The sequence below is a fragment of the Neolamprologus multifasciatus genome, chromosome 18, assembly GCF_963576455.1.
Source record: "Neolamprologus multifasciatus chromosome 18, fNeoMul1.2, whole genome shotgun sequence".
Classification (NCBI taxonomy): domain Eukaryota; kingdom Metazoa; phylum Chordata; class Actinopteri; order Cichliformes; family Cichlidae; genus Neolamprologus; species Neolamprologus multifasciatus.
The window spans coordinates 21,479,975-21,495,968 of NC_140456.1; the positions used below are offsets into that span (position 1 = coordinate 21,479,975).

Here is a 15,994-nt window from a genome sequence, read left to right on the forward strand (position 1 = left end):
GGTAGGAATATGTAATGAATTTCCCATTGCTTTCACGCCTCACATCCTTTGGTTCTGTGCATCTGCTATAAAAGCAGAGCATCCGCAGGGTTTGGAGACGGACAAAAGTGACATGGTGGATTGGGCATGGGCTTTTGGATGGGCAGCCATTCTAGCACCAAGTGCAGCCAGATTGGGTCCATTTATTCTTTTAGTTTTCTTCATTGCCGATACAAAGCAAGTTTTAATTCCTCTCCTCTTCACCATGTTCTTATTCTTTCACTTCCTTTCTCCCCTGCTTTGGGTGGGTGACTTTAATAACATTTAACAACCTTTTTTCATTGGATAGAATTAGAGCCATCAATTTGACCATCACTATAAACTGGGGGGCGGGGGGATTCTCACACTAAAAAGAGGCTGAATGAAGGGGGGAAAAGAGGAGAAATAGAGGAGGGAAGAAATTAGCTCTCATATAGGCTATATCACAGATTATATAAATGGGGGAATCCCCTCAGCGGAGCTTCCTGTTTCATTTAGAGGTTATAGCGAAGTAGAAAAGAATAGAAGGGGTTAAATTTAGGGGCTAAAATAGTCCCGAATGTGCTGGCATTTTCGGCTAATGAGCATTTAAAGCAGATAGGCAGATTAATACTTAATACTGTGGAGTGAGCACATTTTCGTGCGCTGCAGCTTGGTGATGCTTTCAGCTGACGGCATGGAGATACTTGTTCTGTAATAAGAAAGTAACGACACCCCACGACCTCACACACTCTCAGGTTTGTGTGAGTTTGACTATGTGAGCAGGTACAAATTTCCCTTTTTTGGGATTAATAAAGTCATCTGAATATGAATCTGGATCCCTCCATCCGTTCCTTCTTCTGACAGTACAGCTGTCATTAAGTTCCCACATGCTGTACTTCAGCATCTATAGTTTTTTTAAGAGCATTTTTTTTAGATGCGACTTTTCGAACAGCTTAACAAACACATACTGCATCCTGTTTCTTTTCAGAGCACAGTGAGTCTGCTAGCTAAATGGACTATGTGCCAGACTAAGAAAGAAGACAGAACAAATGATTTCCAAAGGTAAGCACTGACGTGTGGTAAACTAATTCTGGTTTAATTCTATATTTCTTTACTGTTTTAATTGGCTGTTGAATGTGTTGCTATAGGTCGGGGGGGGGGGGGGGGGGGGGGGTCCATTCTGTGAATATCTTGCAAAACAAACTGAACCATATTAATTTTGTGTTGCTCAAAGGTTACATGAAAATATGAGGCAGTTAGTGCAGGCTAAACTGGTTACATTTATGGTAATGTACTATGTTGAACTGGTGCAGAGCAGATTGTGTTGTTCATGCTCAATGCTAGATTAAATCAAGGGCAGCAGACAGCAATTTAAATTTAAGATGCTGATGCTGATTAGATTCACTCACCGAATTCATCCTTTGTACAAGCTTTAAACTGTACAGGGTTGGAAAACCAGCATGATTATGTAACCTCTGCTTATATCGTGTTGAATTTCTTTGGCTAAACAACAGTGACTCTCAGAGCAGCTGCAGCAGCACAGGTCACATATAAGGATGTAATATAATTTCACACAGCTTGAATAGAAATGTAACTTCACTGCAGCTCAATATAAAAAATTATTATGACATATTTCTAAGTGACCCTGTCATAAGGCCTTTACACAACTGATGCATAAAAATATGTTTTGGACTCACCTATTCATAATACAGCCTGATTTCGCTGGATGATTTTTTTTGTGGCATTTAGCTCGATTTATCGGATCCGAATAAATAGAGCTGACCAGTCAGATCACTGTATTTGGCAGCAAGTGACCTACTAGTGCAAAACATACACTGGTACTGAATATACAATGATACTTACCTCTGACATACAACTAGACACTGCTTGGTGTCAATCGGCTGTCTGAAATTATTTCTCTGCCTCCTCAGATGTGGTCCCAACTCTGCCAACAAGAGCTCAAACTGCTGGACTGACATCCTAAAATATGTACGAAACTGCCTTCTATTTTGAATTATATGAATCTGTTTTGTATTTTTCTTGTTTAGAAACCAGCTCATCATGGTTTGATGTTAAGTTCATTTTTTCACATTTCATTACACAGGAAGTTCAGATCTCATGTTGCTTTTTCACAGCATGCTTTTTGTGTAAAGGCCTTCAGGGTTATCCTAGCTGCCAAATCCTACTTTATCCCCCAATTAGAGCTCATAGCTACTTCTTTTTAAATTTCTTTTAACGCAAACATGAAAGTATTAATGAATCATGTGGTATAATTAAACAAAAATGTTGACTTCCTACACCAATAAGAAGTAGCAGAGAATTTGAAGCAGCAGCTACTTTGTAGCTAATTGTCACTGCCAACCACCACAACCTTCTGATGTAAATTTCTATAAGTTTATTTAAAGTTTTTGTTTTAACTATGCTATTATCATCTGCTGTTAGCATCCTGTCATAGATCCATAACCAAACAATAGCCAGGTGTTAACATGTTTCCTGTTAGAAATCCAATTGTATTAAAAAAGTATAATACAATACTATATTGCAAAAAATAAAATGCAACATTTTCTTGTTTTTTGCTTTGGTTTATTTATTTATATATAAATGTAAGTGTTTAAATCTCACTAGGTTAGCTACTTATCAGTCAAAGGCTAACTGCCAGCCCTCTTGGTGTATAGTTTGGAAGCTTGTTACCGCCACAAAAATCAAATTTTCAAGTTAGTATCTCTAAGTCTTACTCATTTAGAAACAACATGTAATTTCAAGATGCTTATTTTTCGTTTTTTGTGTTTGTTTTTTTGTTTGAAATTATGTAAGCTAGATACATAACTCAAGTGGTTATCTTGAAATTTTAAGTTATAAAAAGTTACAAATTATTGAGGAACAGCAGTAGAATTACAATATGGACTGATTCTACCTCTGCATTATCATATAATAATATTATTATATATTTACTTTGTTCACTATAACTAGATTAAGAGATTGAAAACAACTAAGCTATAGTCAGGCAGAAGCTAGCTTAGCTTAGCTGAGAGTAGAGAAAATATTTAGACTTGCTCATTCTCATAGGTGTGTAATTCATAAATAAATATATATGCTTGTTTATTTTATATATAACTTATGAACTGAAAAAAAACAAAAAGTTATGGTTATTAGGTTGTTCTATCATTTTCTTTCTTTAACCCTTTAAAACCCGTTGGAGCAGCATGCTCTGTTTTGTGTAACTATTTTTAAATCCCTGTAGAACCGGTGTTCTGAGAAACCATCCTACTCTGACAAAACGTCCTACCCGTATTATAATTTGATGGTGACTTGCGACTAAACCTAACCCTGCCCCTAACCATAACCATAACCTTAAGAAATATTCTGGATAGGTGAGAGAAAAAGAAGTTAATTCGGGTTGGTGTTGTGCGCATGCACCGGGTCTGCGCAGAACCATTGGGTAGGATGTTATTTCAGGTAGGATGGATTCCCAGAACACGGAACCACCTACACTAGTGCAATTAATGGTAGGATTACTGTTTTTCTGAGGACATGGATAAACTGCTGACAAAATCTAACGTGATGTGAGACCATGGCATAGGTAGTGGTTGAAGGAGGCCGGAGGGGCGCTGAGTGCTTAACCCTTTAAAGCCGTTAGGAGCAGCACGCTCAGTTTTGCATACCTAATTTTAAATCCCTGTAGAACCGGAACCGAGTTTTTGCATATGAAACTGGAGGAGTTGTACTTACATCTTATGCCATCAGCTTGTCCTAAGTCACGGTTTCCTTCCACATATGGCTTTGCAAAAAATGCATAAAAAGCACTTGCAGCAACAAAAACATAATATTCCAGAAACAGGCTTTGCCAATCCGATCGACTGTTCATAACACTTCCTATGTTGGAACAGACCTCAGGGCAAACTATGGCATGTCCGCCATTACCTGGCCGAAACCGGAAGTGATGTCATTTCACAGAGACTATAGGGTTTGTTTGTTTTTTTTTTTACCTTTGGGGCCTTATAAGCCTATACTGGTGTTTTTAAAAGTCATGTTTGACTTCATGCTTTTCTGAATAGTTTCTGGGATGCTTAGAACTCAAATTGCACTGCTGGAAATAGTTTCTTTTTATGCACATGCTTTTTTTTTTTAATTAATTAATTTATTTTTGTTTTTCCTGCAGTATATAAAAATTGGTGTAGCTCAAAAATAAAACTATGAAGACACTCAAAATACATTTCCTGTTGTTGGAAACTATTTTGTGCAACTTTTTTGTATTTACAGTTTTGAGGGATAAACCTCTGAAATTTCTCTAACTAGAAATTTATGTAAAAAAAATTTTTTTCTTTTTTTTTGTAGTTTATTGCACTTTTTATCAATTTATGTAGTTATTATAGACTTAATGCATACATATTATTAACATTTGGGCTATAACGGTTGTATTGGTGTATAACAACTTGAAATGCTTCCAAAAATGGCACTACAGCATGTAAAAATATAAAGATAAGCTCCGGCGGACTTGATTCTATGGTAGGTCTTAAAGGGTTAAGTTATCTGCTAACCTAAGCAAAGCTAAACACCTCCAGTTCGTGGTCTCAAATCTAAGTGACAAACATGAATGTTGTAATCTTCTTATTAACATTAAGCGATAAAACCTAAGTATCAAACTGTTCCTAATTAATTATCTTCAATTTTATATACTAAGAGGAAATATTACATCACCTTAACTGTATCTTATATCGGTGAAACGCTCCAGCAAGCAAAAATAAACAAAATCGGGGGTTCTTTTAAAAGTATTCTCCGTGTCAGGACATTTTTTTTAGGAGAAATAAAAGTGGTACTAATTTAAAAGCTGTATGTAAATTGCTTGTGCAGAGTAACAGGCTGTTAAACTGAGCGGATTATACATGCAACCTGAATTTCTGCACATTCTGCTCTTTATGGTTATCATGGCACTATGGACATGCTACTCTGGACAGTGAACTGGAACAAATCATATTCATACATTTAGCATATTAATGAAGCTAAATATCAAACGTTCTCTCCCCTCTGTTGCAAATGCAAGCACGCCTGATTTATTGTGGATGTGCTTTTTTTTGTGCAAGGCAGGAGAGTTAGCTAATTCCTTTGGGGCGAGTGCCCTTCCTGTCACACTGATCAAAGACTTTCTTTTGATATGAGCATAAACTGCTCCATGCCGCATCACCGTCAATGTCTGTGCATGCATGTGAGCTTGTGTGCGTGCGCTTGCACGAGTGAATGTCTGCGTGTTGTGTGCGCATGAGGTAAGGTGGGAGCTCTGTGTGTTCGTATCCATCCCCCCATCACCAGAGGCTGTATTATGCATTGTTGTTGGCATGGCCTACATGCTCATCCAAGCATGGTCCAGTGTGGTACAGTACACACATCTTCCCATCCCCGTTGCACTCCCCTGTCGTGTCCGCAGGCCCGCTTCATTTACTTTTGCTCCTGAATTAATGCTAGTTAACTGTCACATTAGCTCAGATCTGTTGGCTCGCTTTGTCAACAGCATAAACTAGCCTCAGTATGTGATAGTTTATTTTTGCCTTGATACACAGAACACGCCTGAATGTGTGTAGGCTACCTAAAGCTGCACCCATCCATCCATAACCTTTATCTTAATCTGAACAAAATAAACTGTTACGTAAGCTTTTAAAGCTGTATGCTGCTTTAAACAACAATTGCAGAAAAATGCAAAACTTTCCCTCAGAGTGGAGCACTGGCCGTAACGCAGGTGTTTCTTTCAGTGTTCCAGTGGAGGCCAAAAACAGTGGGTGGGCAGTTGCGGGGTGCTTGTTTGAATGAGTGCATGGCTTTGTATGCGCACGTCTTCTCATGTACATGTGTGCGGAGAATATATTTGCTCGCCAGGAGCAAGTGTGTTAAATTCTCTTAGCATGTGTGACGAATCAGGTGGCTGGGAAAAAGAGCCGTGCATTGCGCGGCCTCTCCTCGGTCTCTCGCAAACTGAATTCTAAAGAGCCTATCGATCAGTCAGGGTCTCACTTTGTCTTTCGCTAGGCACCTATCTCACTATCTTATCTGTCGTCTACTTCCTGCTCATTTTGAATGGCCCGTGTGAGAGATGCAGCAGTGGGTGAGACATAAAAAATAGAGGCACCCCCACCAACCCCTCCAACTCGCTCCATACACACTCATATGTCTTTCATCCTAATCTTTAGTCTCTGTCCAAGGAAGGGCCCCCTTTTCACTTGTCTGCCCTAAAGCCTCTTATATGTGACCCCTCTGTGTGTCCCCCGGGGCCTCTCTCTCTCCCACGGCAAGAAAACACGCTCACAAACACGTAGACATACACGTTTGCATTTCAGCTTTGATAAAGGGAGAGTTGCATGTGTGGCAAACCACGTCATGTTTCCTGTGCGATGTCGGGATTTGCAGAACTGACACAGCCTCTTACTACATGATTTTGCCTGCAGGTGAAGGCAAATTTACTGGCAGGCTGAGTAACACAGCTGCTGGGAGAGCGTGTCTCTCGTTAGAAGAATTGTCCTCAATAAAGATGGACGTTTGGCAGTGTGTTACGTAACAGACTGAGGATGATCCCGAGGCTGTGTGTGTGTGTGTGTGTGTGTGTGTGTGTGTGTGTGTGTGGAGCAAACCTTGCGTGCAAATCTTATACAAGGGCATTTAATGGTGTGTGAGAGTTTATAAGAAAATATATATATAACATATGTGTGAAAAGGATCCTAAGGGCATCCAGCTTTTTTTAATACTTTCTTCAGATTCTTTCTGTGACATTAAAAACACTATGGCTACCTTTTTCCCCCCCTCAGTATCCTAACAAATGTGAATTAACAGTATTTAATTCAAGGTTTTACATTTTCTATTCATTACATACCTCAGTTAAAACCTCAATTGCACCTGAAACCGAAAAAGATTTGTTTAAGTGTCACAAAATGTTCCATATTTCACCTTTTCTAAATTTCAGCATAAAGAACACATATTTGTTCATTATTATTGTTAACATTAAATCAAGTCACAACTCCAAGAGTCACGCATGCTGCTAACTATACACTAGATGATTTTATAGCACGTACAGTGTACACCAACTTGTCTCTGATGTATAAAGATGGGTTCTGAAAGGCAGTCTCAGTTGGGCGCACTTCCAGCTAAAATCATCATATTCATGAGCTCTGTGGACAACAAATCCCTCACTGAATCTTTCATTTATTAACTCTATTACAGAGTCTCTTTTGTCTCTTCATGGCAAAGCTGGTAATGTACACAGAAGCCACAAAGCTGTTAACAAGTCTGACGGATTGACATTAGTAAACTAAACCACTTTCTGATGCTGTATTTGCATCCGCACAATACGCGGGTTGCTTAAATATTTATCTGCCCTCCTTCATGTTTAAGTAAGAACTTTGGGGCATTTTCTTTATAAAGCTCCACCTCCCCTGTCTGCTGGTGTTACACTATATTCTGTGTGACCTGTCGGTTTATGTAGCCTGATTAAAACTTCAAAATGGCTCAGTTTTGATTCTAAACATGATTCAGAATCAGGAAAATGTTACAGGACCCATCTTGTGTTACATAATCAATACAATTGAGTGTCACTGATTCTTTTGTCATTTATTAGTATCTTTGGGCTTTTTCATGTAGACATGTTCAAGACAACCTTGTAAAGTTCAAAGTGAGCATCAGAATGAGGCAGAGATGGGATTTAAGTGACTTTGACAGTAACATGTATATTGGTACTAGATTGGCTGCTGTGAGTATTTCTGAAATCACTGATGTAATGAGACTGCCCCACACAACCATCTCTATGGTTTGCAGAGAATGGTCCAAACAAGAGAAGATATCCAGTGAAATTCTTTGTATGAAAATGTCTTGTTGATGGCAAAGATCACAGGAGAAAGGAAAGACTATTTTAAGCTGAGAAGAAGGCAGCAAGAACACAAATGCAAATTTGTTACAGCCAAGGTATGCAGATGAACACACAACAGGTGAAACCTTGAAGCAGACTGGGCCACAGCAGCAGAAGACCACACTGAGAACAGGAAACTGAGGTCACACTTCACATGGGCTCAGCAAACTAGAAAACTGGAAAACCATTTCCTGGTCTGATGGGTCTACAACTCCAACATTTAGATGGTCGGTTCTGAACTTGCTGTAAACAACATGAAAACGTGGATCTATCCTGTCTTGATTAATGTGGTGATGGTGTAATGGTGTGGGAGCATCCTTTAAACACCACAGTCTGACTGTTCTTGCTAACCATGTCCATCCTTTTATGACTGCAGTGTACCCATTTTCCGATGGCTTCTTCTCAAACTGGTTTCAGCGAGTTCACTGTACTCAAAAGGCCTCCACAGTAACCACACTTCAGTCCTGCGGTGGATCTCTGAGGACTATTTCGAGGACATTGTTGAACCTGTATCATGAAGAATAAAGGTTGTCCTTAAGGCAAAAGAGGGCCCAACCCAGTACTAGCAAAGTGTACCTAATAAAGTGGCCAGTGAGTGTAGATTAAATGTATCATCCATATGATTTCTTGGTTTTCTTGGCTTGCTGTCAGTTACAGAGGAAGGTGTGTGTGTGTGTGTGTGTGTGTGTGTGTGTGTGTGTGTGTGTGCTATGTGTCTTATTCCATAAAGAAACTGAAACTCCAGTCTTGAGATATTTAAGGAAGGCATAAAAACCACACTTCCTATAGAGTCACATTAATCCTTCAGAAATGGTTACATGCAGTAAACATATCACATACCGCTCTCTGCACTCAGAACAGAGAGGCTCTGTGTCTGCGCTGCACTGAAGGACTTGATCTTGGTTTTCAGTGTGCCTGGTGTGACCCCACCCCTGGTAAATACAGGGTTGGAGGTTTCCTCTGAGGATAAAAATACACTTGCCTCTCAGCCGAGAGGGGAAAATGCCAGAATTCCTCCTCTCTTGTACGCCCATTGTGCTCAAGACTTCCACACTTCCCCACAAGAAGAGATTTTTTTTTCTTTGTCTTCTTGGCAGATTCAAAATGTATGAAAAAGTTACCATACTATAGGAAAATACATGTTAAAGTGTTAAATGTTTACATTATAAATAGAGTCTCTTAAGGATGGTACAGCTCTGTAATATGGAGAACCCACGGGAGAGCTGTAATCTCAGTTGGGATTGAGGCTTCCTCCTGCTTCAGTCTTTTGTCCCTCTTGAGCTCCCGTACTTCGCAAGCTGTGACATCATCAGTATGTCCTCCAAAATTACTTCAGGCTGGCAGAGGCCTACAACTTCAGCAGGTACGTTCACTGGAAAAGTTTAGTGTAGAAGTTTGAGGAGACTTATTGAGGCTAGGGTTATTCTGAGCAATCATCGGTTTCTCAGAGCCTTGTTTTTGGATTTTAAGATAAAAAAAAGTTTCTATCTGAAAACTTAACTGAAGCAGAAAAGCACTCTTTGGGACTTCCTTATTTTGAGCTAGAAACACACACATAGCTCAGTCATAGCTTTTGGAACATGATGCTGGTCCTGATTTCCGTTGTTGTAGTCCAAAATGATCAGATGAAAGTTTATTTTACCTCTACAGAACATAATCCAAAGACGAATAATGAAAGATCACAAGAGGGAGACAAAATGCTAAGCTTGATGTATTAAAATTCATTGAAGTTACTTTTTGAATACAGTTGAAGCACATCATGTTGTGACCACACGTTAGCTCTGTGATTTCTGACACGTTTTCTTTTTTTATGCCTAAAGAAAGAGGAACATACAGGAAATGGCACTTCTTCAGCAACTCAAGTCCCTGAAGAACTGAGAATGGTTATGCTCGACAGTCACATGTGATCCTATCGACTTTGTTACACGCTGGCTCACAGGTGAAGTTGAAAATGAGTCTCGAGAGCCAAGCCAACCATGGGACAGGACTAAGGGATGTCTTTGACCTTCTTGCTAAGACACCTTCAGAACGACTCCTTAGTCTGACATTCCAGTTGGGTGACTCTCCTGAAGATAAAATCATACACGCCTTGTGTCTCATCGTCCTCCACAAGGAGGTGGAAGCTCTCGACAAACTCCAGATGTTGACGGACAGCTCCCTCGCTAAGCATGTGGCCGAGAAGTGTCAGATGAGAGGAGGCAATTTAGAAGATTTTGGATCTCATTGCGGTCTTTTTGAAGCCTTAACGGGAGAATCGTTGGCAGAGCTGGCTCACGTTTTTAAAGTTTTGACAGAGCAGAGGCTGTGTGATCCACTGCTGAGAAATCTGGCATACAAGCGAGCTCTTTCTAGTGACTGCGTAAAAACAAGAAATGGTAATGACCTGGAGCTATACAACTATAAATTCCTGGAGGAAGCTAAAAATGTCTGTGGGCCCGAGTGTGCAGAGTGGATGTCCTCCTCCAGTGATCAGAGGGCAGAGCCTGACTCCAATCTTCTCAGTAGCGTGGAAAAATTTCAGGTTTCATCAGCTTCCTCTCTTCCCAGCCCCCTCAGTGCAAATCTCCCCTCAATGCCCTCTTACCCTACTCATCTGGAGATAAGTATGCCCTCAACAATCTTGTTTCAAGCACACAGAACCTCTCCGGGGAACCCAGGAAACCCCAAATCGAATCCTCCCGTCCTCAGCGTTAAAGATAACAGAGCACAAAATGTGACCGAGCCACCTCAGTCATCTGAAGCTCAGCCTAAGACCACTGGATCTCCTCCATTTGACCCAAAACAAGACTCAAGTAAGTATGGCGCAGCAGCAGCAGCATCACTAGTGAGCAATGAGAGTGACACAAAATCAGACAATCAAACAAAAACGCCAAGTCCTAAACTACCGAAGACGAGTGTTCCTGGAGAAATACACGAAAGCAAAGCTGTGGAAGAGGAGGAAGAAGAAATATTTTATGCATTTGTTATCTTGCATGCACCGGAAGATTCAGATATGGCCGAAAGCATAAAGGAGAAAATAGAAGCAGTCATTGGTGGTGAATTTGAAGGTGCGACTTTCTCTGACTTTTCCATTGCCGGAAAGACCACTATAAAGAGCATGGAGGACGCCATCAACAACTCAGCCTTCACCCTGCTGCTCCTTACCTGCAACTTCAACACTTGCATGCTGGATCTAAAGGCGAACGCTGCCTTCGTCAACTCTATAAACAAGGTGCATAAGTACAACACTGTGATCCCTCTGCTGCCACGAGAGAATTGCATGCCCAAACAGGATATGCCTATGGTGCTGCAGGGAGTGAATCCACTTGAAGAGAGAAAGAACTTTGAGAAAAAGATCCAAAAGTCGTTGTTGCCTGCAAAAATTAAAAGACAGAGATGGATCTGGAAACAGGAGAAAGCTCAGAAACAGACAATGAAGCATTTAAATAAAATAAGCAATCTGACAATCTCAGTAGAACCAAACCTTCGACCAGGGCCCCCGACGGCTGCGTGGCACCCACAGCCAAACATTCATATTGAAAATGCTAACTACATTATGATTGGTAACGACTCCCGAATGAATGTGGATTTGGGTGGAAATGCAAACAGGGAGGATTCCAATTAAACAAAGGGGGAGCAGTGAAGCTGGACATTTTATGGCACGTGTGGCATCAGTTTATATGCTGAGAATGAAAGAAGTATTCATGTTTTTCCTGAACACTAAAGTGTTAAAGCTGTAACGACCACTATGAGGAATTTATTTGCTGTAGTTTACGTCAGTGCAATCAAACCTGTCAGCGAAAGAAATCCCAATAGAGCAGCAAAAGAGCCGTTAAGTACATGAAAACAGTGTAGTAGTGATAAAGTATGCTGAACAGAGCAGGGCCATTTTATGGTATAATTGGCATAGGAGTGCCATCTACTGACTAATTAGAGAGGCTTCCTTTTTAACCTCTTCAGCTGTATGAGCTCTTTGCAGACACTAGGGTGCAGCACTCTTACACACTTCTCATCCGTTCCCATGACTGCAGTCATCTTACATAGTCACTGTCCAAAAAGTAATTTTGATATAATTTCCATATTCATCTCAAGTGCTGATTTGAGTATGGCCAAATGTAATCAGTTCAATTCAATTCAGTTTTGCTTATATAGCGCCAAAACACAACAACAGCCGCCTCGAGGTGCTATATACAGTAAGGTAAAGACCCTACAATAACAGAGAGAAAACCCCAACAATCAGACGACCCCCTCTGAGCAAGCACTTGGTGACTGCGAGAAGAAAAAGCATAACCAGGCTCAGGGAAGGGCAGCTACCTGCAGGACTGGTTGGTGGGGAGGGTAGGAAATTGCTGTGTAAACTTTGGAACAGATGTGTAACATTTGAATGATGATTAAGTTGAAATGAAGGGGAAAAAATGCAACAAGAAGCAACTTGTTGACAAACGGTGATTGGTTGGAAAGATGATTTTAAAGAACTTGCTGATCAGGTCATATTCCTGTCAAAACAAACTACCAGGGAAAACTTTTAAAACCTTTCAAAAGAAACATATATTTCCAGATGTCTTTTTAGTTCTGCTGATTCTTCTTTTCTTTTGTTTTTATAGATTTACTATTAGTGTCATTGATATTTCATTTAAGTTCTCCTTCTGTATCGCATTTTCTGATGTAATATCAAAGAGTTTACTGGTGGTGGTGATGATGATGATGTCTTTGTCAAACACATCTGTGCTTTATTTCATGGTACTTTTGTCTTCTGTGACTGATCCTCAGTCTCAGTTGCTAAGAAAGCATCTCAAGTTGTTATGACCTGAACTTTTGTCATGTAAGATTTTAGTCCGTACACTTTGAACCACTGACGTACTTCAGAAGGTTATGAGAAACATTTGCTTTTTGCACTTTATTGTGATATAAATTTATTTTAAATAAACTGAAGATAATGATAGTTCTCACATTATTTCCACACAGTCAAAATCAAAATGTTGAGTATTAGCATGTGAGTTGTGTCGCATCACGTATATTCACAGGGCACTGAAATCTAATGCAGCATTTCTGCTATTAATTCTATTTATATGTTCTCTATTTTCAGTTTTCAAACAAAATGTTGAAAAGCTGATAATTCTTCTTGGCGTTTATTATGAGGTAGCAGACGTTGGTGGTGGTGTACTGGGACTGTCTTCTTTCTTCTGTACAATATTGTCAAAGTTATGAGCATCCTATCTCAGAGTGATGCTGAAAAACCCACATTTCCTCCAGGCTGGATTATTGTAATTTCTTATTACTGTGAGGTCCCAATAACAATCATCCAGCTGGTTTCAAATGTAAGTAAGAGTGCTGACAGAAACTAGAAAGAGAAATCGTATGCTTTTCATGTTAGGATCTCTTTATCTGCCTTTGTAATATCCAGAGGTAGCTTTGAAGACCCTCTCCCCACATACAGAGTCCTGAATGGTCTGAAGGTCACATATCTTAAAGATGTCATTCTATCACGTAAGTCTAATAGAGCACTTTGCTTTCAGACTGTGGGCTTACCTGTGGTTCCTTGAGTTTCTAAAAGAATGGGAGGCAAAGCCTTAAGCTTTCAGGCTGCCATGGAACCAGCTCCCAGTTTGGACCTGAGGCTCTGTATGTTGCCCGAGAATACTTGGGTATGTGGACTGGAGAAGCAACAGATCAATCCACTGACCTTTTAATTGTTAGATGACCCAATCTACCCACTGAGCCAACTGAGAAGAAGCCCAGAGCCTTCTTCTGATTATAAATTTTCTTCCACATCACATTGTCAGGTTTCTGTGTACATTTTGTAAGGATGCCAACAGTATGTAACATGATACTATGGCTGTAGCGACAGACGGTCGTACTATAACATCACACTGTGGGAGACTCTGTGCACACCACTGATTGAATATTTTAAGCACATTTTTGAGGTGGGAGGCTAATAATTCCGTCCTCATCTCCTAACACTTCAGTGAACTGCGGATCGCCTTCCTATAAGCTGGCCTCACAGCATTAGGAGAACATGTTGAACTAGCTGGAAGTGTATTTCTCCTTGGAAACAACATTTGGGATTTAGTTAACTCCACCTTGGTTTATATTACACTGTGGCGACTCCTGTCAGGACTGAGCAGACTGGGTGGGTGGATCGCGCGTGCGCAGTGCGCTCCATCCTCCGATCAGTGCGGCAGGAAAAGCGCAGGGGAGACGCCGCCGAGATACAGAGGGTGAGAAAACAGTTAGGAAAGGGGAAAAAAGAAGGAGAAGGAGAGCGGCATGAACACTAACAGCCAACTCGGTGTGACCGGGGAAGTGCCCCGTGGTGCCGGGCTCTAGTGCTCCTCCCGTGCCACACAGCTGCTCCGTTATGTCGGGAGAGGATAGTAATGTCAGGGAATGGAGGAAATCTTCAGAAATCCTGCCACTAAACTGCGCCGTGCTGCCAGGGTTTAAGGCTATCACGGAAACGTAACGCTGAGGATGGAGCTCATATGAACCGAGGGGCGCCGTTTCATTTCCAACTCGTCGTGCTCTCAGAAACCAGGCCAAAGTTGTTGGTTTTTTCCCCCCTTTGATTCTTTTCGGTTTTTTGGGAGAAGGGAATTTTGGTGCATTGAATTCCTCTGGACGGGATGTTATCCGCAGTCAGGAGGAACTCCTGCTGACTGAGCCTCCAGCAGCAGCAGTAAAGCAGCGGGTCCCTCACAGTGAAACAATGGGAGATGCGGCAGATGACAGAGGGATGAGACGGACCTTCATCGTCCCTGCCATCAAAAGCTTCGATCACTACGACTTCACCAGGGCCAAGATATCATGCAGCCTGACGTGGCTGGTGGCCAAGGCTTTCGGCTCGGGTAGGTGGTGCCTCGCTCCTCCTTTCCCATTTTTTTTAAATTAATTTTTTGGATGAGAATAGTGGAAAACGCTGTTAAGATAATTATCTAATATGTGTAATAATAAGGCCTGCTGTCGTGTCGGACCAGAGGGTGTGCAAGTGAGACTGTTTTGTAAACAGCATCCTGTAATCAGACTCTCACTGTGACAGACAAACACAATTAAACCTCGTTATTAGGGCAAGAAATCTTCCCATTATTTCCTATTCAAAGTCCTGTTTAACCATACTGGAGTCTATATGAAGGCTTAAACTAGCTGGAGCCCATAATAATGTCTCTTCTGGTTACATTAGGCTGGGTTTCTAAAGTCAGTCCATATGTCATATCAGCCTCACTGTATCCTTCCACTATTGGTTCAGGATTATTGGTTTAACCTTTTGCTGACCTGCTGCTAATTATTCCCAATAGCAGAAGTCAGGTTGGACAGATCAGATCAGCTTCTGCTCATAACTTCAGTTTAAGACCGTAACTTGTTGGTATATTAAGAGAATAATAGTTTGGTCTTAAAAGAAAAAAAAAAAATCAAAATACTCCCCGGAAGAATGGGAATAATTGCAGATGTGCATTTATTCACATGCATAAAATATGATCATTGAAGTAATCGGTGGGCTGAACCATGCACAGACGTCTCTTCTGCTTTGGCTAATTGTGTTTTTAATAATGGAAAACTTGCTTTTCTCTACATCAGGCCATCTGATAAATGTCGACTAATGATTATTAAACCCAAAGGTTGTGCCAAAACTTTGATTTTATCATTACATAAAGTGAAGAAAATGGCAAAGAAACCATAAACACATGAGTTTCATCACATTTACTTAGTGGAAAAAACATTTAAATGATTATAATGAAGTTTTTTCATACCTAAAATAGTATGATATAGCCAAAAAAATATAGTTCTTAAAAGTTATAAGGAGCCCATTTAAATCAATATTCAGTGGCTCAGCTAAATGAGTGACTCACAATTAAGTGTACAAGTGCTCAAGGAGAGGACTTGTGCAGTGGTCAGGGGTATGATTTGAGTGGATTCAAACAAGTTTGAGCATATGAGTGTAACTATAAGTAATGGAGAAGTAGTAGAAATTTCTAATGAAGACATGAGAACATGTGGCATTGTGCTAATGAATTGGTTATTGAGTTTATTGAACAGCACTGTGGCAGCATGTCAGGGGAAAAGGCTGGAAACCATCGGCATAAACACAGTATCTGATCACTGCAGCTCTCCTGAAATGATTCTCTGTGTGTCTAA

General features: G+C 40.5%; 2 protein-coding genes across 5 annotated transcripts in view; both read left to right on the forward strand.

The window, feature by feature from the left end:
• The first annotated feature begins 4,381 nt into the window (after nt 1–4,381).
• ticam1 (TIR domain containing adaptor molecule 1) lies at nt 4,382–14,454 on the forward strand. The gene is made up of 2 exons (XM_085139386.1): nt 4,382–9,248; nt 9,706–14,454. Exon 2 carries the CDS (start codon nt 9,837–9,839, stop codon nt 11,487–11,489), a length of 1,653 nt encoding a protein of 550 aa, XP_084995512.1. The 5' UTR covers nt 4,382–9,248; nt 9,706–9,836; the 3' UTR covers nt 11,490–14,454.
• Nucleotides 14,036–15,994, forward strand: part of camsap2b (calmodulin regulated spectrin-associated protein family, member 2b) — a 35,704-nt gene continuing 33,745 nt past the window's right edge. For 2 of the 4 annotated variants that reach the window (XM_085139372.1, XM_085139371.1), the window contains exon 1: nt 14,037–14,709. In XM_085139372.1, coding sequence (XP_084995498.1) covers nt 14,571–14,709 — 139 coding nt within the window. In that variant the 5' untranslated portion in view covers nt 14,037–14,570. Of the gene's footprint in view, nt 14,710–15,994 lie in introns of all 4 variants that reach the window. The other 2 variants (XM_085139369.1, XM_085139373.1) reach the window with 2 other exon arrangements.